The sequence below is a fragment of the Oryctolagus cuniculus genome, chromosome 7 (genome assembly GCF_051225735.1).
Source record: "Oryctolagus cuniculus isolate XC-2025 breed Fujian yellow rabbit chromosome 7, ASM5122573v1, whole genome shotgun sequence".
NCBI lineage: Eukaryota > Metazoa > Chordata > Mammalia > Lagomorpha > Leporidae > Oryctolagus > Oryctolagus cuniculus.
Genome location: NC_142873.1, coordinates 75,798,771 through 75,821,163, shown reverse-complemented (window position 1 = coordinate 75,821,163; position 22,393 = coordinate 75,798,771). Strand labels below are relative to the sequence as shown.

Sequence of the window (22,393 nt, the reverse complement as noted above, 5' to 3'; positions counted from 1 at the left end):
GGAATAGAACCATGAGAATGCATTTTGAAACCTAAGAAAAAATATTTTTCATTAACATTTTATTTCATGCCTGTGGTATCCATTTTTGGTAATGCATCTGTATGCCAGGTTAAAATGTAAAAATATTTCTCCTATTCTCGGCTGTGGTCATAAAATATGAAAGTCATAATTCTAAATAAATGCACATAGGTCTCAGCTTATGAAAGAACACATACTCCAAGGTTTACCTGAGTTGAGATTCTCGTGTGGACAATTTTTATAAATATTCTTATAAACCACATTGACTTATTTTACTTTTATAGATGTAAAATAATAAAAATTTTGGCAAATTGTCTTATAAGATTTCTGGGGTCAAAAATACAAAGAAAAGTAATGGGCTAAGGAATTTTCTCCCTGTATTCTTTCATATCTCCAGTCTAGTGAGGTTTCGTTTGTAACTGGGCAAACACACTATAACAAATTTCAAATATAAAAATATGAGCATCATTCAGAAATCCTAATGAAATCTGCCTGACTGAATCCAGCAGTGAAGCTAGTGTGCTCATCTAGTAAGCCATCATTCTTTGATGACCTAATCACTACCAGCGTCCCAAGCTTCCATTTAAAAAGGGTAAGCATTTCCCAAATATAAAACAAAAGCAAATAAAATTTAAAAGTGATATGTCACCATTGGCCCCTCTCATGAAATTTTCTTTCTCTGGGCATACATGCCTGGGAGTTCAGGCTTCGAATTTTGCATGGTTTCTCTTCCTTGGAGTACGAAAGAACAGGAGAAAAAGGGCCCCATTGAGGCTTGTTGGTCTTTTCACATGTTGGGGTCCGCTGCTCAGTCACGGAAATCATCAGAAAGCACCACTGATGGAAGGCATCCTGCCAATTCAAGTCTTCTCATGCAGAGAGCATACAATAGTGTATCATTAGCAAAATCTGCTACCGTTTCCTGACTTTTCCCTGAGGACCCTGCTTTCCCTGCAGCCTTGTACTTTGGTGTCTGTTTTCCCTTACATACCTTTCCTGCTGCCTTGTATTTTTAGTGGTGTGTCTGAACTGTTCTTACCAACTCCTCCATAAAGAAAACTGGGCTTTGAGTGTCATATTGTCAGACTCCACCACCCACATGTCGTCTCTCCATGTTAGGGTTATCTACTGAGCTATGGGTCCCTTATGTCTTGAAGGTTTTAGTTCCTGGCTCAATGTCAGTCTCCCAGTAATACTTTTTGTTACCCTCCTTGGGGAATGGTTTGTTCACATACCTATTCCTTCCAAACAACTGTTCTCTTTGTTCCCACCCTCTCCTTCAACCACCTCATCCTCAGCAGCATCTCAGCCTCTAACTCCAGGAACGCATCATAGACTGTGTCTTTACTGGTATCTGTAGCTCTCCACCATTGCAGTTGTACACAGCCCATTCTCTGGCCCATACATTTGATGTGTTTTTCATATTTAGGTTTAAATAATCATGGTTTGATAAAGGATGTTAGCTTCATGTGTTGAGCAAACATAATTTTTGTACCCAGATGCTCTCTAATGCAATTAAAAATTATCTGGATATTCTTTGGCTTTGTTTAAAAGAAACTGTAATGGCCCATAATCAAAATACAACAAATATCTTTTGGAATGGTTTCTATCTCTTGCTCCACACCCTCTGTGTCCTCATTTGGTTTGCTGATTCACACACTGTGCCCATCAATTCACCCATTTCTCTTCTCTATATTTGATGTATTTCCTACATCAGTTATTGCCTTTCTTTCATCCTCACCTTGGACTCTGTGAATTGATCAGGGCACCCCTACAACTGTTGCTCTATTTAAGGACTTATTTGTTTGGTTGATTTATGAGATTCGGATCTATTACTTTAATGACTTATTGCAGCACGCCCATGTAAATATCAGCTGATAAATGCTTCTTCTTTTGTAGCAAATTAGGATATTACCAATTCATTGTATCATTAAACATTTTCTGCATGCTTTTATTCTCTTAAGAAAAATGAGAGAATGCTTACATTTTGCCATCTTTATCATTGCTTTTGCATTTAATAATAAAACAAATATTGACGTTCACTAGTTCTGCTATTATTTAGAATAACCAATTATGAGTTCATTGTATTGTAGTCATTTTAATAAAAATATAATCAGTTCAAAATACTTGGATTGATCTTTTCATTGAGAAAAGAGTTTTTTTTCACTCTGGTAGTTGCATTAATTTATCTTTGCTACTAGAATATAATTAAGTAAATTAATTCCTTCAGGGTTTTATCAAACACCTATTTGTGCAAGTGTGAGTGCTAAGAAAGCAAATAAAGCCATGTTTCCTGTGCTACAGCTGCTTGCAAACAAAATGATGAGACAAGGTTATGTCAGTGGTTAACCATTCCATGAACATTTTAGATTGTTATTAACACTTAAAGTAGCATTCTTTGTGCCAAACTGGTTAGTTGTTCACCAAACCAGTATCCTTCATCCAACTGGCAATTAGCCAGATCATATTTCATATTTTCCAGATTCCTTCACAATTAGGTGTGAATATACAACTAACTCTTGGCCAATGGAATATAGACAGAAGTGACTTTGACCTTGTCTAAATAAGATCGGAGTTGGCAAACTCAAGTCTTCCATAGCCTTGGCCACTCATGACAAGAGCCTAGGGTGATTACTGATGCCATAAACAAGAATGTCAATTTGTAAAGTCAACAAGAGGAGTCGCTGTGCATTTACTCCCCATGTAGGATCTCTGTCCTTAATGTGTTATTCAATGTGAATTAATGCTATACCTAGTACTCAAACAGTACTTTACACTTTGCATTTCTGTGTGGGTGCAAACTGTTGAAATCTTTACTTAATATATGCTAAATTGATCTTCTGTATATAAAGATAATTGAAAATGAATCGATGTGAATGGAATGGGAAAGGGAGCGGGAGATGGGAGTGGTGCGGGTGGGAAGGAAGTTATGGGGGGAAAAGCAACTGTAATATAAAAGCTGTATTTTGGAAATTTATATTTATTAAATAAAAGTTAAAAAAAAAGAAGTGATGTGTCTCACTTTTAGATCTGATCCATAAGATGACTGAGTCTCTGAATGGTTGAATGAAGCCTCATCACCACTTACTGTGTTAGGCCCATAAATTTTCTTTCTTTCTTCCCTTTTTTTTTTTTTTGATAGGCAGAGTGGACAGTGAGAAAGAGAGACAAAGAGAAAGCTCTTCCTTTTCCATTGGTTCACCCCCCAGTGGCCGCTGCAGACGGTGCGCGGTGGCCGGCGCACCGCGCTGATCCGAAGCCAGGAGCAAGGTGCTTCTGGTTTCCCATGTGGGTGCAGGACCCAAAGACTTGGGCCATCCTCCACTGCCTTCCCGGGCCACAGCAGAGAGCTGGACTGGAAGAGGAGCAACCGGGACAGAATCTGGCGCCCCGACCAGGACTAGAACCCGGGGTGCCATCGCTGCAGGTGGAGGATTAGCCTATTGAGCCACGGTGCCGGCCTAGGCCCATAAATTCAAAGTTTCTCTGTTGCAAATTCTAAGACCACAATAACTAATATATTAATGAGCTTACAGGGTTGATCTTGCTTGTTAGAATCAAGATTGTGAGGAAAATGAGGCCTATAATATACTGGAGATATATCATTATGGAAGCTAAGTAAGGACTTGCTTTGTACTAAATGAAGACTGTCATGAAATTTAGGCATTACTTGTTATTATTCATTAAAAAATTGTGACAAGAAAAAGGGACTGTGGTCATGGAGGAGTCTTGGGAGTAGATGGGAGGATTGGAGGCACAGTAAATTATTTCTATAATGACATTTCTAGATCCCTCTGTGTTCACATACTCATAGCTGGAACTCCCTTGTGACTTTATTCTACTTTGGCTTTCCTTATTTGTTGTAAGGGAGGGTGGGCTTAATGAGCTTTAAATCAATAACTCAAAGATTGCTTAATTAAATAGACTTTGTTGCCAGACACAGCTGATCCTATTTCTCAGTTCTGATAGCCAGACTTTGATATCATTTTGTATGATTAAGATTTTATAATATCTTCTAGAGTATAAATTTTTAAAGTGCTGATTATAAGTCGATTTGAAAAGCTGAATACTGTTAACTATTAAATAGCATTTACAATTTTATTATGAAGTTCATATTATTTACTGAGAAGTTAAGTAGTCTGTATCCCCACATGAGAAAAATGTAATCTTATGTCATTAAATGCATGACACATTAATGATGAATGCTCTAAGCTTAAAGGAAAAGTGGCATCTCAAACTCAGTCAATTACTCAAAATCATGTTACATTATAATTTTATTCATACTTGAATCACTTTCATAAAGAATTTGATTTATTTTTCTGAATTCCTCCTTTTTGTTATAGACATAAAGGATATACATTTTCATCATGACACATTTTTATAAAAATATATAAACAAGTATTTTTAAGGAATATATACTGGAGGGAAATTTTAAAATATTTTGCATGTCATAAAATGTCCTGCTTTGTTATAACCGTTGGCTGATAATTTACTGGTAAGAGAAATACAGGTTGATAATGATGTTGCCTAAGAACCCTAAAGGAATTGAGACCCTCTTTAAAGTATTCAGAGTTCCTGCATAAAGAAACTTGACCCAAGGCTCAGATCCCCACATTTCAGACTTTGGTTTTGTATATGCAGCTCTGCTACTTTGCGAGGATGTCTCTCGATATGTCTCCCTACTCAGTGTTTGGCACTCAGATGACATTTTTTAATTGGAACCTCAGGTGTGACTGTGTTTAAACTCTGTGAAATATTCTTCTTCTATTTCAGTGCCCATTTCCTTCTTATTTATTTTCTTGTTTTCTCTTTTTGTCATTTCTGTTAAATTGTGGCTCTTCTGGGTCTGTCCGATGAATTTTCTAACATTATTTTCTTATATTTTTCTTGACTTTTTGTTTAACTTTTGGATATTGGCTTGTTTTTATTTTCTGTGTTATTCATAACCATGCTATTTATTGAGGACTTCTACTTGGGCTTTAATTTAGGGGAATGGATTTAATTTCTAAGTCCACATTCTTAGGTTGCTCTTTTTTTTTTTTTTTTTTTTTTTTTTTTTTTTTTTTTATTAAGAGTCTGCTTCTGCTTTCTTGTGGCAGAGCCTCCTGAATCTCTGAAAGGAGTCATTCTGAAGTTTTCTTGTGTTGCAGTGCCATTTTTGCTTCAGATAAGACTAGTCCTTATGTTTGAAATTTTTCTTCCATGCACTTGGTTTTTCCATAAAATCAATTATTTTTGGTTCCCTTATACATGAATAGAGGACTTGACTGACGAAGTAGCTGACATGTTCTTTCTTAGCTCATTTTAGGTTTATTCACTCCAAGTCTTCCTCCATGAGTAAAAGGACTGCCTGTAGACTCTGTGTATGTGGGTGGATTGTGTCAAAAGATAGAAGATGGGGAATGTACTGACAGACAAGCAGCTTCCACCATAGCTAAAGGAAGATCTTACTCGGAAGTGAAGCGTTTTAGTACATTTCACTCCTGTGTAGAATGATTACATTTCGCTGCTTGCCCATTGTTATAATTACTAACACTGTCTCTCTCTCATTCTTCAAAGAAGACTGATGTGGATGACAACTTACATAGTCAGCCCATAACTAAGAGGAGTGGTCTTCTCTCTTGTCCCAAAACTATGGTGGAGAAACAGAGGTAGAAAATCCATCTCTGCCTATTTTTAGCATGCCATCTTGAACCTTTTCTAGACAAAACCACATGCTGCTAAAGACTACCTCATGCTGTAACCACGAGTTTACTGGATACAGGGAATGAGGGAGGTGAGGCCCCTTTCTCCAGCTGTTTAATAGACTTTTTCCTATTTCCCCTCCTGGTTTAAGCTCCTACAGTTCCCCCCCTTGCTCTAAAATCTTACAGATTTCTGATTTTAAATTTCTTTGAAACTTTTCCAGTAAAATAGTTTTCTGTCTCTCTGTAGCCATCTTCACTTCATGTTCTAGACTTTGTTTATCTTTATCTTGTTTTTCCATGAACAAAATCACATAGTCTATGTATTAGTTTTCTATTGCTATATCAAATGTTAACAGAATTATTTTAAAACTTATTATTACACAGTGTTTGAAATCAGTCGTCAGGGCTGTTACCTAAGATGAAGATTGAAATCAAGGTGCTGTCCATGCTGCGTTCTCATCTGAAAGTTTGATTAGGGAAGAAGCTGTGTCTGAGATCATTTGGGTTGTGAGAAAAATTCAGTCCCTTGAAGCTGACTTCATAGGACTGAGGCCCCCAATTTCTTCTTCACTGTTGGTGATCCTAGCCACATGCTTCTCTCAATAGGTGCTGCTGTTTTATTATTATTATTATTATTATTATTAATCCACACAGTGTGATTCCCTTCCTATTAATTTGAAGTCAATGAGTAGGGAACTTAATTGTACCTGCAAATTTCCTCTACCTTTGTCCTGTCATGTATTATAATCATGCCAGTGATATTCCATCCCATGCCAATTCTTTCAGCACTCAAAGATAAGGGATTACACAAGTGTGTATTCTAGGTGGCAGAAATTGTGGGCACTCTCAGAATTCCACCTACCAGAAACTGTGGCACCACTAGAATTCTTCCTATCCCTGGGAAGTCAACTCTGATACAGAGATCCCTATGCGGGACATTTGTTAATGAATGTCATCAATATTAACAGCTGTGGATGAATGGCAGGAAGCGGCATTAAGTATAGAGAGAAGTTGGGTTATGGAATACTCACAATTTGGTTTTAGTCCACTCTATGAGGTGACCTGTTAGAGCTTTGCCTAGTCAAGGGATGATGTTAGATTTTCACTTGCTGCTCTTTCCCTTGGCTAGTCATTGGATACAAGTGGTCCTGGGAAGCTGATTTCCCACAGCTGAAAGTTTTTGGTCTACAACATTCGTGACAGCTGGAGGAATACATTTTTCAGTCCTAGAAGGGGGACCTGGATTTCACAATACTGTATTAATAGCACAATCCCACCTGTTTTATTGTCTTCATGGCACTGATGACCTTAGGATTTTCTCTGGTTGTCATAGCTTGGGCAGCTGAAGCAAATTACCACAGACTTGATGACTTAAACAACAAACATTTATCTCAATTCTGAAGGCTGGAAATCCAAAGTTGATGTGCCAGCATGAGCAGGTTCAGGTGAGGGCTATCTTTAGACAGCTGACCTCTATATCTGTATATCCTCACATGGAAAGAGAGATGGCTGTTTAGATTCTCCTTTCATGGGCAATAATTCCAATAAATCCATGAGGATTTTATCCTCTTGACTTGATTACCTTCCAAACATTCCAATTCTAAATACCATTGAATTGGTGATTAGATTTCAGCATATGAATTTTAGAGGGGGAAAAACATTGACTCTATAACTCAAGTTTATTCATGTGTTTACTTTATTTAATTCCCAGCATCTTGGTAGAATAAAACCTCCATAAGAGCAAGGCCTTTGATGTTCTGTATTGCTGAATCCCCAGAATCTACAATAAGGATTGGCCATTAGCAGGTACTCCATTAATATTTTTTGATTGCATGAATGTTTCAGCTTTCAACAATCCAATATAAATGAATTTGAATTTAAAAATATTTGGTTTTGAGGGGCTGGCACCATGGCTCACTTGGTTAACCGTCCACCTGCTGCGCTGGCATCCCATGTGGGTGCCAGGTTCTAGTACTGGTTGCTCCTCTTCCAGTCTAGCTCTCTGCTGTGGCCTGGGAAGGCAGTGGAGGATGGCCCAAGTGCTTGGGTCCCTGCACCCGCATGGGAGACCAGGAAGAGGCACCTGGCTCCTGGCTTCGGATCGGCACAGCGCTGGCTGTGGAGGCCATTTGGGGAGTGAACCAATGGAAGGAAGACCTTTCTCTCTGTCTGTCTCTCTCACTGACTATAACTCTATCTGTAAAATAAATATAAAAAAATTTGGTTTTGAATTATTATTATTATTCCTTATTATTATTATTATTCTTTCTTATTATTATTCTTTTTATGTATCCTTTATTTCATGAGAGTATGAATGTGCAGGCAAACATTTAGTCATCTGTCTTGACTATATGTTTTCGAAGCCCCATGGCATCTTTCTCCAGATCTCTGTGATGTCCTCTTAGTCTGTTCATTGTCTCAGAACTACATGGACTATATTTCCCCTATATCCCATCACTTGCAGCTGGGTCCAGTCCCATGAACTAGCTACTCCTCCAGGTGCCTATTTATTTATAGATCCAAGCTCCTCCTAATTACAGATCTTGACACAACATTCCAATTTTGTACACTAATTTTTACAAATGATTCTCTGTTTTAAAACTAGATCCTAAATCTCATTTCTCAAAAACATGTCTGAAGTTACAGTTCACCTAAGTTGAGCAACAGTATGCTTGTACTAAATAATATGACAGTATTTGTTATCACTGATTGAGAGCAATCTGTGGAATTGGAACTATACTGAATGTTCTCATAACTCATCTTTCTAAAAAAAGATTTATTTATTTGAAAGGCAGAAATACAGAGAGAGAGAGAGAGAGAGAGAGCGCTTCCACTTGCTGGTTCACTCCTCAGATGGCCACAATGGCCAGAGCTGTGCCGATCCAGAGCCCTGAGCCAAGAGCTTCCTCTGGGTCTCCCACGCAGGTGCAGGGGCTCAAGGACTTGGGCCATCTTCTACTGCTTTCCCAGGCCATAGCAGAGAGCTGTATTGGAAGAGGAGCAACTGGGACTTGAACCAGTATCCATATGGGATGCCAGCACTGCCAGATCTGGCTTTACAGGCTACGCCATAGTGCCGGCCCCCATAAATCATCTTTAGTTCACACAACAACCCTTTTAAAGAAGGGTCATCATTTTCACACCATGGTTGAAGAAAATGGAAGCTTTGAAATTGGATGCAGCATTTAACATGAGTTGCCCAAGGCAAGGAGGTAAGAAGAATTAATTCTTCAAACTCAACTTTAACTCACTATAATATCAATGATTATATTCAATACATTTTTTCTCAGTTCCCCCTCTGTAGTTTTTCACAGGGTGGCAATTCAGTGCTTATCTGCCTTCTATGAAATGTATTCCTACAATTTCATGCTCCTCTCATTATTATCAGTGATCAGGAGCCAAATATAGCTAAGTCATGCTCCTTTTTCTTGACGGGGAAAAGAGTAGACCTTGCTGGCATCACAAAACCTCTCCAGATCCAGTAGGAACTGTTCTTTATTAATGCCATTATGACAAAATGAGCAAAACTTCCTTTCTGAGAAGTCACGAGGGCTGAATGTTCAGGGAGATGTACTTTTTCCTTGTGTCACTATCACTTGATGTTTACATCTGAGTGTATCCCACTACTTAGCATTCATGTGCATGCTTTCTAGTGTAGTTATTTCTAGTGTTTATTCAAGATTCCAGACATTCTGTAGAAATGGAAACATTCTAAGCCTTACCAATTATTGTATTGAGACAGTTTAGCAATAGATGTTAATCAAACTTTTTGTGACAGTGAATGTTTAACATGTGAAATAAATCATGGAAAATGGGGGGCTGACACCATGACGCACTAGGTTAATCCTCTGCCTGCAGTGCCGGCATCCCATATGGGCACTGATTCTAGTCCTGGCTGCTCCTCTTCCAATACAGCTCTCTGCTATGGCCTGGGAAAGCAGTAGAAGAGGGCCCAAGTCCTTGGGCCCCTGCACCCGCATAGGAGACCAGGAAGAGGCTCCTGGCTCCTGGCTTCGGATTGGCGTAGCCCCTGGCCGTTGCAGCCATTTGGGGAGTTACACTGTCTGTAACTCTACCTCTCAAATAAATAAATAAAATCTTAAAAAAAGGAAAATCTTTTAGTAAGTAAAGACAAATAAAGGCTACTTTCTAAATAGTCTCCTTCTGTGTTACACCCAGTGTAACGGCACCTCACCTTAGTTAGACCATCTGTTTGTCAAATATCCTTGGTGTGGTGCTTCAGAGCTATGGCCACATTCTACAGAATCAATGTGTGACAGAATCTCATCAATTCAAGTTGTTTTAATCTGTAGGTTGTCTTTACTATAAATAGTTCTGAAGCAGTGACATTGTACTTTCCTGAGTGGTGGAATTTCAAAGTAAATTCTATAGAATTCAGGCACTGGTGGATTTGCTGTGCCCAACAGTTATTTTATACATGAAAATCTCAAACATTTAAAATTATTTATTGATTTATTTTTACTTGAAAGGCAGAGAGATGGGATGAGGGAGAAAGAGAGAGAGAAAGAGAGTTATTCCATCCACTAGTTGACTCCCCCAATACCCCCAATAGTTGGGACTGGGCCAGGTAAGAGCCAGATGCCTGGAACTCAATCCAAGTTTCTCACATGGGTGGCGGAAACCCAAATACTTGAACGGTCACTTCCTATCTCCCACAGTGTGTATTAGCAAGAAGCTGGAATTTAAAGGGGTGCTTATACTTGAACTCAGACTTCCTGATATAAAATTTGAGTATCCCAAGTGGGAACCCAACTGCTGCATCAAATGCTCACCCCATGATTCTTTTCTTTTCTTTTTTTTTTTTTTAAGATTTATTTATTTATTTGAAAGAGTTATACAGAGAGAGGAGAGGCAGAGAGAGAGAGAGAGAGAGAGAGAGAGAGAGAGAGAGGTCTTCCATCCTCTGATTCTCTTCCCAATGGCTACAACGTCCGGAGCTGTGCAGATATGAAGCCAGGAGCCAGGAGCTTCTTCCTGGTCTCCCACACGGGTGCAGAGGCCCAAGGACTTGGGCTATCTTCTACTGCTTTCCCAGGCTATAGCAGAGAGCTGGATTGGAAATGGAGCAGCCAGGACTCGAATCAGTGCTCGAACCATATGGGATGTCGGCGCTTCAAGCCAGGGCATTAACCCACTGCACCACAGCACTGGCCCCAGTCCATGACTATTTTCAAAATTATCATTCCTTTTTTTCCTTTAAAGGTAAAAAAATCCTATGAGAGTTAATAAGAGATTTAGTGCCAAACTATTAAATAGAGTTCCATGATTTTCTTTTCAGCAGACTTTTATGTTTGAATTGATTGCTTAACAGAAGAAAGGGCCAGTAGTAACTGAGAGATATATTCAAGAATACCTCTTTGTTTCTGCAGTAAATCAGTGTGATTTTTGTGGGAAAATAGCCAATGTCTCGGTTTATAGTTTTACAACAAAAAATGAGTCAGTGGATACTGACCATGTAAGTAAACATGATCGGTTATTCTTATTTCAGTGCTGTTTCAGCCCTAATATGCCTTCTCACAGTGTAGACATGATGGGAATGTTCTTTTCTTGAAAGAATACTCCTCTATTCCTTATTTTCCTAATATCATTGCAGAAAGAGTAATTTTCATGAAATAATAATTTACTTTGGAATCAAATAACAAACAGAAACATCTAGGATAGTATTAGTAATTAGCCAGAAAACACAAGATGTAAGTGAATCAGTACATGGAATGTTGAAGTTGGTGTAGCTTGAATCTACAGAGTGTGAATCATCTTACTCATTAGATCCACAAGGAAACAGTAATTCATGCTGTTTTGGCTGTTAAATACATTGCCCATAAATGGAGTAAAAGTTGAGAAGCCATTTTAATGTGATTCACAGGAAACCTAGAATTGTCTATTGGCAATCTGATATGGACAAAACCTAGGAAACAGAGCAAACGATTCCACATGTGGGGAGCAACTGGGAGCAACTCGGACTAGACTGTTACTGGAATTAAGACTTATTCTATGCATCTGCTCTCCCACAATATGGCGCTGAGAAAGGAGGAAACAGCTTCTACGCAGCTGCCTCCAGTTCAACCAATAAACAGCAGGACCTGCTCCTGATTGGAGGAGAGCAGCATACTTGGCATGTGGGTAGCAGAGTTGGGATTGGTGGAAGAGGACTATAAAGGAGGAGAGAGACAACATGCACCAGGAACATCTATCTGAAGGAACACCTGTACAGCCCCCGAGAGAGCCGGCCGGCGGTGTGCCGCTCCCCCGCGGAAGTGGGGAAAGTGGCAGGGGGAACCGCTCTTCCACGGAGGTGGAAGGGTCGGTAGCCAACCCGGGAAGAACCAGCAGCAAACCCGGGAAGGGCTGAGCAGACAAAAGAACAGCGCAGGGTTTAGTGTCGTTCCTCCATGAAGAGGGGGAGCGACACCACAGACTTGGACACTTACAAAGGTGTAGCTCTTTCAAATAGGTATCTTGACTGTCTAGACTTGACTATACAGTCTGTCTTTATTTACACACCCATCAATAAATAAAAAGCTCCACTTTTTCTAAATGGCTACTATTTTTTTCTTTGTGTTTTTGATCATTCAGATTTTCATGACATGGTAGCTAGTTTCCTTGTATAGTGTTGAAAAATGTTCAGGCCCATGAGGAAGGTCATATATAATGAGGCCATGCAATGCCCATGACCCTGTAAGAGAAATATAAAACTTGTGACAGCCTGAGTGGCTACAGAGGGAGAACATTTCATGGTGGACCTTTCATTTATTTCAATTAAGGCTTTTATTGACTGTCTGTTGAACAATTCAGAAGATTAAAATTTCTATCCAAGCTTAGTTACATACATATAAAGTTTATGGATAAATCTGGATTTATCTCCCTTAGAGGAGATAAACCATTTTTTCCATGGTTCTCTTTGTATGGTGGATAACAGATCAGTGCTTGAATGACTACTTCAAAAGAGTGTCAGTCAAATGGTCAACCTCCACTTGTCTCCAGGAAGAGACCAATAGGTATTTGTGCCAACCATGCAAGAATTTATGCAAAAGTGGGTCTTCCACATCTGTGACAGACTTTCTACTGTTTTGATTTAAAAAAACAGAGGACATTTTTTCTTATCTTTTTAAAGATTCACTCATTTATTTGAAAGGCAGAGTGACACAGAGAGAGAGAGACAAAAAGGGAAATAGATCTTCCTTCTGCTGGTTCACTTCCCAAATGGCTGCAATGGCTAGGACTTGTCTGTGATGAATCTAGAAGACTGTAACTCTACTAGGGTCTCCTCCATGGGTGGCAGAGGCCCAAGGACTTGGGCCATCTTCTGCTATTTTTCCCAGGTGCCTTACAAGGGAGATGGATGGGAAGCAGAGCAGCTAGTACTCAAACTGACACTCCAATATAGGATTCTCATGTCACAAATAGAGGATTAACCATTGTGCCACAACACTGGCCCCAGAGAACATTCTCTAATAATATTTCTCTTGATATAATTAACCATTTAACAGACACATCTGCATGGTTGTGGTTGATATACCAGTATGTGGCTTAGGAAATGCATATTTTTGTTTCCCCAAGGACTAGTTGGTGCATAACCAGTTGCAGCCCAAGGGGAGAGTAAACCTGTTGTAGAAATGATGACTACTAATTCCTGATTTCCTCATGGCAGCTTAATTCCTTATTAATAATTGCTGTGGAGCAAATGGCTTAAGGAATCTAAGTGCTACACATGAGGTGCTTCCACCACAGAAGGCAGAGGGAATAGATCCAAGCAAGTTACTCAGCTGGAGCTTTGATTCATGTTTGCATAACATATATATTGTTCTCATGAAGAAATAATCCTCAAAGTTTCTTAAAAGCAAAAAGAAAGTCTGAATTCTAAATTTATGTTTGCTGGCTCAGGTTTTGTTGACAACCAGAATTAGTTTTTTGAGGTGAAAGAAGCTAAAGGACTCTGTTTGGGTTATTAAAAATTGAATTATATATGAAATGATTCACCTTGGAATCAAACCTTATTCCCAGGTCATCCAAACAAGTATCTAAAATTGCCAAAGAAGCACAATGATGCAAGTTCTTGGAAAGTGTTGTTTGGAAAAGTGACCAATAAATGAAATGAAATTTCAGGAGTTTAAAGTGGCAATAAAGATATCAACATAAAGCAGGTCATGAAAAATCCTGCCAGGATTTTTTGCTGGACAGAAGCCAAAGCTAGAAAGAGCCACTATACCAGGCAGTACAGTCTCACAAAGACTGGCCAGAAAGTTGGACACAGTGTTAGGTTCCCCAAATCCTCTAAGAACCTCAAATTTGAATATAGCAGTATTTTCAGGATTTAAGCCTACAATAGTGTTTGAAAAGCATTCCTTTATGATTTCTTATAGAACATAGAGTTTTACATCATTGGCTCATTCATTATTCATTCACTTTATTTCTTCATTTATTACATAGTAATCATGTTTTGGGAAATTCTATTCATGTATGTGTATTTTTAAAGTATAAACTGTATAAAATAGAATTTGTCAATTTCAAGTGTTGGGTATAAGTTGAAATATATACAATTGAGTAACTATCATCACAATTATGAAGTATTCACATTCTGTCCCTCTAAAAACTCCCTAGATTGTCAATGCAGTCACTCCTCCTCTATCCAACCCATGTTCTTCACAGTCACTGTTCAATTTTTGTCACAGTAGTCTTGTTTTATCTAGAATTTCAGAAGTAAAAATATATCACATAGAGACTCTGTGTCTGGGTTTTAGTGCATGGCATAATGCTTTTGAGATTCATCCACTTTATTGCAAGCACCAGTAGTTTTTTTTTTTTTTCATTTATTGAAGAGTAATATTACTTAAGTGGGTTCTCCAAAAGTTTATTGATCCATTTATCAGTTGATGGACATGACAATTGTTTCTAGTTTTGAGTTATTATAAATAAAACTGCTATAAATATTCATGTGAGTCTGTGTGAACAATTTTTTCCAGTTCTTTTGGGTAAGTAACTAAGATTAATTTTTCTGGGGATTATGATGTGTTTGCCAATCTGTTTTCTAAAGCTTCAATACTATTTTACATTCTTACCAGCATATAGGAGAATTCCAGTTGCACCTTGCTCTTATCAACACTTAATATTATTAAAGTTAGTGAATGTGTTTTGGTTTCTCATGCTTATTTTAATTTGATTTTTCCTGGTGATCATACTAACATTTTCATATGTTTAACTGCCACTCAATATCTTCTTTGAGGAGATGTTCTTTCAAATATTTTGTTAGTATTTTTTAAAAGATCTTAGCTTGTCAGGATAAGTACCTGGCTCCTGCCATCAGATCAGCGCAGTGCGCTGGCCGCAGCGCGCTGGCTGCGGCGGCCATTAGAGGGTGAACCAACGGCAAAGGAAGACCTTTCTCTCTGTCTCTCTCTCACTGTCCACTCTGCCTTTCAAAAAAAAAAAAAAAAGATCTTAGGTTGTGTATTTTCTTGTTGTTGAATTGGGATAATTATTTATATGTTTTGGGTGAAATTCCTTTTTCTAATATATATTTTGCAAATATTTTCTCTTAGTACATAACTTAACTTCTCAGTAGCTGCTGTCTTTTGAAGAGCAAGTGTTTTTCAGTTTGATAAGGTCCAGGTTCTCAATATTTAAGTGCTTTTTGTGTCCCGTATAAGATTTTGTTTTTGTTTCTAATCTACGATCAAAAAGAGTTTTCTCTTATCTCCTAGAACTGTTGTGGTTTTAGTTATTATATTTAGGTCTGTGACCCATTTGCAGTTTATTTTCTTTTATACGATAGGTGTTATGGTTCAACTTTTACTTATTTCCTTTATTGTGTGTGCAAATGTAATGATTTGAGCACTTTTGTTGAAAAGGCAGTCCTTTCCACTGATATTTACATTGTTACCTCTTTCAAAAAGCAATAAGATGAGTCTATTTCTGGGTGTCCCATTTGATTTCTTTGATCTGTATGTCTGTATCTCCACTACTGCAGTCTTTGTTATTATTGCATTAAGTCTTGAAATCAGTAATGTGAATCCTACCAGTGTTTTTTTTTTTTCAAAATTGTTTTGGCAATTCTAGTTCCTTTGATTTTCCATTTAAGTTTTAACAAAGATTGTACATGTTTACAAGAAAACTTACTAGAATTTTGATTGACCTTGTGTTGGGTGTATAGATAAATTTGAGGAGAACTGATATGCTAGTATTGAGTCTTCTGACCCATGAATATGATGTTACTCTATGTTTACTTAGGCTTTTGAATTTTCCTCATACAAGTTTTATACTTTTCATATTTTTCAGTGTACATTTCTTTTTGTATGTATTTTGCTAAATTTATACTAAAGTATTTTGCATATTTGTAAGCATTTCTTAAATTTATTTTATGTATTTGAAAGTCAAGGAGACATAGATGGAGAGACAGAGAGAGAGATAGGGAGACAGAGAGCTCACTCCACAAATATCTACAACAGTCAGGGCTAGGCAGGATGAAGTCAGGAGCACATTCACAGGATGTTGGAATGGAGAGCAGAGCTGGGACTTGAACCCACATACTTCCATAGGTAAAGCAGTTGTCCCAAGTGGCATTTTAACAACTGCCCTAAATGCCTACCCCATATTTTTAAGCAATTGAAAATGGAAATATTTAAAAATTTTTCAATTTCTACTTATTTTCAACCACTGTATAGAAACACAATAGATTTTTTTTTAACTTTTATTTAATGCATATAATTTTCCAAAGTACGACTTATGGATTACAATGGCTTCCCCCCCATACCGTCCCTCCCACCCACAACCCTCCCCTTTCCCACTCCCTCTCCCCTTCCATTCACATCATGATTCATTTTCGATTATCTTAATATACAGAAGATCAGCTTAGTATACATTAAGTATGGATTTCAACAGTTTGCTCCCACACAGAAACATAAAGTGAAAAATAATAGATGATTTTTTTAAATGATGATGAAATCAGAGCAGACCTATTGTCATGTTTAATCCCAGTGAGAGTCAAGTTGGGAATTGATAATTTCTTTTTTTTTTTTTTTTTTTTTTTACAGAGGATCAGTTTAGTATGCATTAAGTAAGGATTTCAACAGTTTGCACCCCCATAGAAACACAAAGTGAAATATATTGTTTGAGTACTCATTATAACATTAAATCTCAATGTACAGCACATTAAGGATAGCGATCCTACATGAGGAGTAAGTGCACAGTGACTCCTGTTGTTGACTTTACCAATTGACACTCCTGTCTATGGCATCAGTAATCTCCCTATGCTCCAGTCATGAGTTTCCAAGGCTATGGAAGCCCTCTGAGTTCTCCGACTCTTATCTTGTTTAGACAAGGTCATAGTCAAAGTGGAGGTTCTCTCCTCCCTTCAGAGAAAGGTACCTCCTTCTTTGAAGACCTGTTCTTTCCACTGGGATCTCACTCGCAGAGATCTTTTGCCAGAGTGTCTTGGCTTTCCATGCCTGAAATACTCTCATGAGCTTTTCAGCCAGCTCCGAATGCCTTTAGGGCTGATTCTGAGGCCAGAGTGCTATTTAGGACATCTGCCATTCTATGAGTCTGCTGAGTATCTCACTTCCCATGTTGGATCACTCTCCCCTTTATTTACTCCATCGGTTAGCGTTAGCAGGTACTAGACTTGTCTATGTGTTCCCTTTGACTCCCAGTCCCTTCACCATGACCAACTGTGAACTGAAACTGATCACCTGGAACAGTGAGATGGCATTGGTACATGCCACCTCGATGGGATTGAATTGGAATCCCCTGGTATGCTTCCAACTCCACCACTTGGGGCAAGTCAGCCTGAGCATGTCCCAAATTATACATCTCTTCCCTCTCCCATTCCCACCACCATGTTCAACAGGGATCACATTTCAGTTAATTTTCAACACTTAAGAATAACTGTGCATCAATTACAGATCTAAATCAGTCATATTAAGTAGAACAGATAAAAAAAACTACTAAGAGGGATAATGTATTAAGTTGTTCATTAACAGTCAGGGCTATGCTGATCAAGCCACCATTTCCCATAGTGTCCACCTCACTCCAACAGGTTTCCCTCTTGGTGTTCAGTCAGTCGTCACCGATCAGGGAGAACATATGGTATTTGTCCCTTTGGGACTGGCTTATTTCACTCAGCATGATGTGTTCCAGATTCCTCCATTTTGTTGCAAATGACTGGATTTCGTTGTTTCTTACTGCGGTATAGTATTCTAAAGAGTACATATCCCATAATTTCTTTATCCAGTCTATCGTTGATGGGCATTTAGGTTGGTTCCAGGTCTTAGCTATTGTGAATTGAGCTGCAATAAACATTAGGGTGCAGACCGCTTTTTTGTTTGCCAATTTAAATTCCTTTGGGTAAATTCCAAGGAGTGGGATGGCTGGGTCGAACGGTAGGGTTATCTTCAGGTTTCTGAGGAATCTCCAGACTGACTTCCATAGTGGCTTGACCAGCTTGCATTCCCACCAACAGTGGGTTAGTGTCCCTTTTTCCCCACATCCTCGCCAGCATCTGTTGTTGGTAGATTTCTGCATGTGAGCCATTCTAACCGGGGTGAGGTGAAACCTCATTGTGGTTTTGATTTGCATTTCCCTGATTGCCAATGACCTTGAACATTTTTTCATGTGCCTGTTGGCCATTTGGATTTCCTCTTTTGAAAAATGTCTATTGAGGTCCTTGGCCCATCTCTTAAGTGGGTTGTTGGTTTTGTTTTTGTGGAGTTTCTTGATCTCTTTGTAGATTCTGGTTATTAACCCTTTATCTGTTGCATAGTTTGCAAATATTTTTTCCCATTCTGCCGGTTGTCTCTTCACTCTCCTGACTGTTTCTTTTGCAGTACAGAAACTTCTCAATTTGATGCAATCCCAATAGTTGATTTTGGCTTTGACTGCCTGTGCCTCCCGGGTCTTTTCCAGAAATTCTTTGCCTGTGCCAATATCTTGAAGAGTTTCTCCAATGTTCTCTAGTAACTTGATGGTGTCAGGTCGTAGATTTAGGTCTTTAATCCATGTTGAGTGGATTTTTGTGTAAGGTGTAAGGTAGGGGTGTTGCTTCATGCTTCTGCACGTGGAAATCCAATTTTCCCAGCACCATTTATTGAATAGACTGTCCTTGCTCCAGGAATTAGTTTTAGATCCTTGATCAAATATAAATTGGCTGTAGATGTTTGGGTTGATTTCTGGTGTTTCAATTCTGTTCCATTGGTCTATCCATCTGTTTCTGTACCAGTACCATGCTGTTTTAATTACAACTGCCCTGTAGTATGTCCTGAAATCTGGTATTGTGATGCCTCCGGCTTTGTTTTTGTTGTACAAGATTGCTTTAGCTATTCGAGGTCTCTTGTGCCTCCATATAAATTTCAGCACCATTTTTTCCAGATCTGAGAAGAAGGTCTTCGGTATCTTGATTGGTATTGCATTGAATCTGTAAATTGCTTTTGGGAGAATGGACATTTTGATGATATTGATTCTTCCAATCCATGAGCATGGAAGATTTTTCCATTTCTTGGTATCCTCTTCTATTTCTTTCTTTAAGGTTTTGTAATTTTCATCGTAGAGATCTTTAACGTCTTTGGTTAAGTTTATTCCAAGGTATTTGATTGTTTTTGTAGCTATTGTGAATGGGATTGATCTTAGAAGTTCTTCCTCAGCCATGACATTGTCTGTGTATACAAAGGCTGTTGATTTTTGTGCATTGATTTTATACCCTGCTACTTTGCCAAACTCTTCTATGAGTTCCAATAGTCTCTTAGTAGAGTTCTTTGGGTCCCCTAAATACAGAATCATGTCATCTGCAAAGAGGGATAGTTTGAGTTCTTCCTTCCCAATTTGTATCCCTTTAATTACTTTTTCTTGCCTAATAGCTCTGTCTAGAACTTCCAGAACTATATTGAATAGCAGTGGTGAGAGTGGGCATCCCTGTCTGGCGCCGTGGCTCACTTGGTTAATCCTCTGCCTGCGGCGATGGCATCCCATATGGGCATCAGTTCTGTCCCGGTTGCTCGTCTTCCAGTCCAGTTCTCTGCTGTGGCCCAGGAGTGCAGTGGAGGATGGCTCCTGGCTTCAGATCGGCGCAGAGCACTGGCCGTGGCGGCCATTTAGGGGGTGAACCAATGGAAGCAAGACCTTTCTCTCTGTTTCTCTCTCTCACTGTCTAACTCTGCCTGTCTAATAAAAAAAAAATGTATCCTATAAATTTGTTACACTTACCAATTCATTCCATTTGCTAGGACTTTCTACATATATAGCCATATTATCTGTGTAAAAATAGAGTTTTATGTTTTTATTTGCAATTTCTTCCAATTACTTGTCTTGGACCTTCAGTATGAATATATAATACTTATATCAGTGCTGATAATAGACATACTTCTCTTATTTGGGGAAATGATTTAGTCTTTCACAGTTGAGCTCATTTTCTCCATAGTTATTTGTAGTTGCTCTTTATCATGTGAGAGGGGTTCTCTACAACATGTTGATCATTTTTATCATAAACGAATAAAGGATTTTATCAAATGCTTCTCTTGCATTTATTGTGATAATGCTGTTTTTCTCTTTTATTTGGCTAATATGGAGAATTAAAGAGTTCAGGTTGACAGATTTTTTTCTTTTTTTAATTACTGTAAAGTGTATCTCAAATATCTCTGGCTTTCAAAGTTTCTGATGAGAAGTAAGCTGTGCAATGTACGTAATGTGTCTTTTCCCTCTGGTTGTTCTTAAGATTTTTCTCTGTCACTAATTTTCAGTAATGTGATGTGACTTGGCGTGTTTTCTTGATGTTGCTTCTGCATTTTGTTGAGCTTTTTGGATCTGTGCTTTCATAATTTCCAACCAGTTGGAAAAACAATAGTCATTATTTATGTTCTGTATGGCTTGGAAATTATTACACTGTTTCCTGAGTTTCATTTAATCCCCGTGATTTTTGTCCATGTTTCATACTTGAACTTTCTCATACTTGCCATGTACAAATGTCAGGGTTCCCTAGACTTTTGCAGGACAAACGTGGTTTCTTCCTATCTGTCGTTCTCTGTGCATCCTCTGTGATGTGGACTTCTTAGCCTCTTTTTCTTAGTCACCACTTCCCCATACCCATTCCAAAAGTTAGCTGAAATGTTTGCCTATTAATTAGTCCTTTCCTGCATTTACAAAGGACTCCACTTAAATGTCATGTCACTACCTAGAAGACGTTCTTTGAAGGCATTCTCCAATACTGAATTTCCCCAGGCATTGCCATGTTTTATGTCTCTCAAAAAACCCAGAATGGTCTTATTTGTTCACTAACTTCTTGTGTCGCTCTCTATCACTATAGTATAGACTTCATGAGTGTGGGGACTTGATTTATTTTGTTGACTTAATGATAACCAGAACATAGCATAATTCCTAACACACAATTAAGCACTCCATAAATATTTTCTGATGAATCAGGGGTACATGAATTCTGTGCCTGAGAGTCAGAAATATATCATAATGTGGTTTCCCTTAATATCTACAGTGTGAAATCCTCCAAGTTCATTTTCTTAAAGCCTTGTGTAAGCTCTTTGCTTTTCTTTCTCCATATTGAAATTACAGAGAGATTCCACATCAGCCGGTTCACTTCTCAAAGCCCTGCAGTAGCCGGAACTGAAGAGGCTGAAGCCAGGAGCCAGGAGCCAGGAACTCAATTAGGTCTCCTATGATGAGGGGTAAGCCATCTGCTGGTTCCTATGGTATGCACTGGCAAGGACCTGGAATTAGGAGTGGTTCTGTGACTTAAACCTAGGCATTCCAATATGCGACATGGTTGTCTCCAGCTGTGTCTCACTGTCATGTCAAATGTCCACCTCACAATGTTGAGTCTTTATGTAGATAAGAAAGATTAAAGATCACTCTTTCTGTGTTTAGCTATATACTTATGAGACTATATTCATAGCATGATATTTGTTTATTCATTTATTCTATGTGCCAAGCACTACTTTAGGCGCTGAGGACCTATAAGTGAATAAAACAACATTAACAAGAATCCTTGATCTTTTTAAACCTACAGTTTTGAGGGTGTGACATGAAAAATCAATTTGATGAATGAAATACATGTTTAGAAGCCATATGTAAAGCAGGAACTTCAAATTTGAAGGAGAAAAGGAATTCAATCATTAAATTAAAAAGGAACTAGTAGGTCCTCAAAAATTAAAACATTTTCCTCATCTTCTATTCTGTTATAGATTCTGTGATCTGTTTTCAAACAATTAAGCACAACCACACAGATCTGAAAGGGTAAGAATACTATTGCATTTGCTCCGATGGGGAGTTATTAGCAAACAATGGATATGACCTTCTTCTAACCTGATCTGAATTATTTGTGATTTATTGTGAGCCCCAGAGATGGACTCTAAATCTATCCTGAAACAGGGGATAATGCTGGCATTTTAAAATACTTGGGGTGTGCTGGGTTTGATCCTTGCTTTCTTGTAGTCATCTCCCTGCATTCCTGCAAGTCCTCTGCATCTGAAATGTTAAAATAGTCTTTTCACTGTACTCTCTTCCCAGAATCCACTCCAGATGGGGCATGTATGTGGACTTCGTTGTTCCTTTGCTTTGATCTGTCCTTGGAATCTCTATTCATGAAGGCCAAGTATGTAGCCAGTGGATATGCAAGTAACATTTCTAGTACAGCAGCTGTATTTCCTGGAAATATATATTTTTAATAATTTATG

General features: G+C 38.4%; 1 protein-coding gene across 10 annotated transcripts in view; it reads left to right on the top strand.

Annotated features, from left to right (window-relative positions):
- LOC149125609 (uncharacterized) overlaps positions 1-22,393 on the top strand; it is a 126,471-nt gene that overhangs the window by 44,358 nt on the left and 59,720 nt on the right. For 3 of the 10 annotated variants that reach the window (XR_016237170.1, XR_016237171.1, XM_089337038.1), the window contains exons 2-3: positions 21,273-21,385; positions 22,227-22,311. Coding sequence is in view for 4 of the 10 variants with exons in the window: in XM_089337038.1 (XP_089193164.1) it covers positions 21,376-21,385; positions 22,227-22,311 (95 nt within the window). In the remaining 6 variants the exon portion in view is untranslated. Of the gene's footprint in view, positions 1-7,416; positions 7,512-21,272; positions 21,386-21,901; positions 21,954-22,226; positions 22,312-22,393 lie in introns of all 10 variants that reach the window. The other 7 variants (XR_016237172.1, XR_016237173.1, XM_089337041.1 and 4 more) reach the window with 6 other exon arrangements.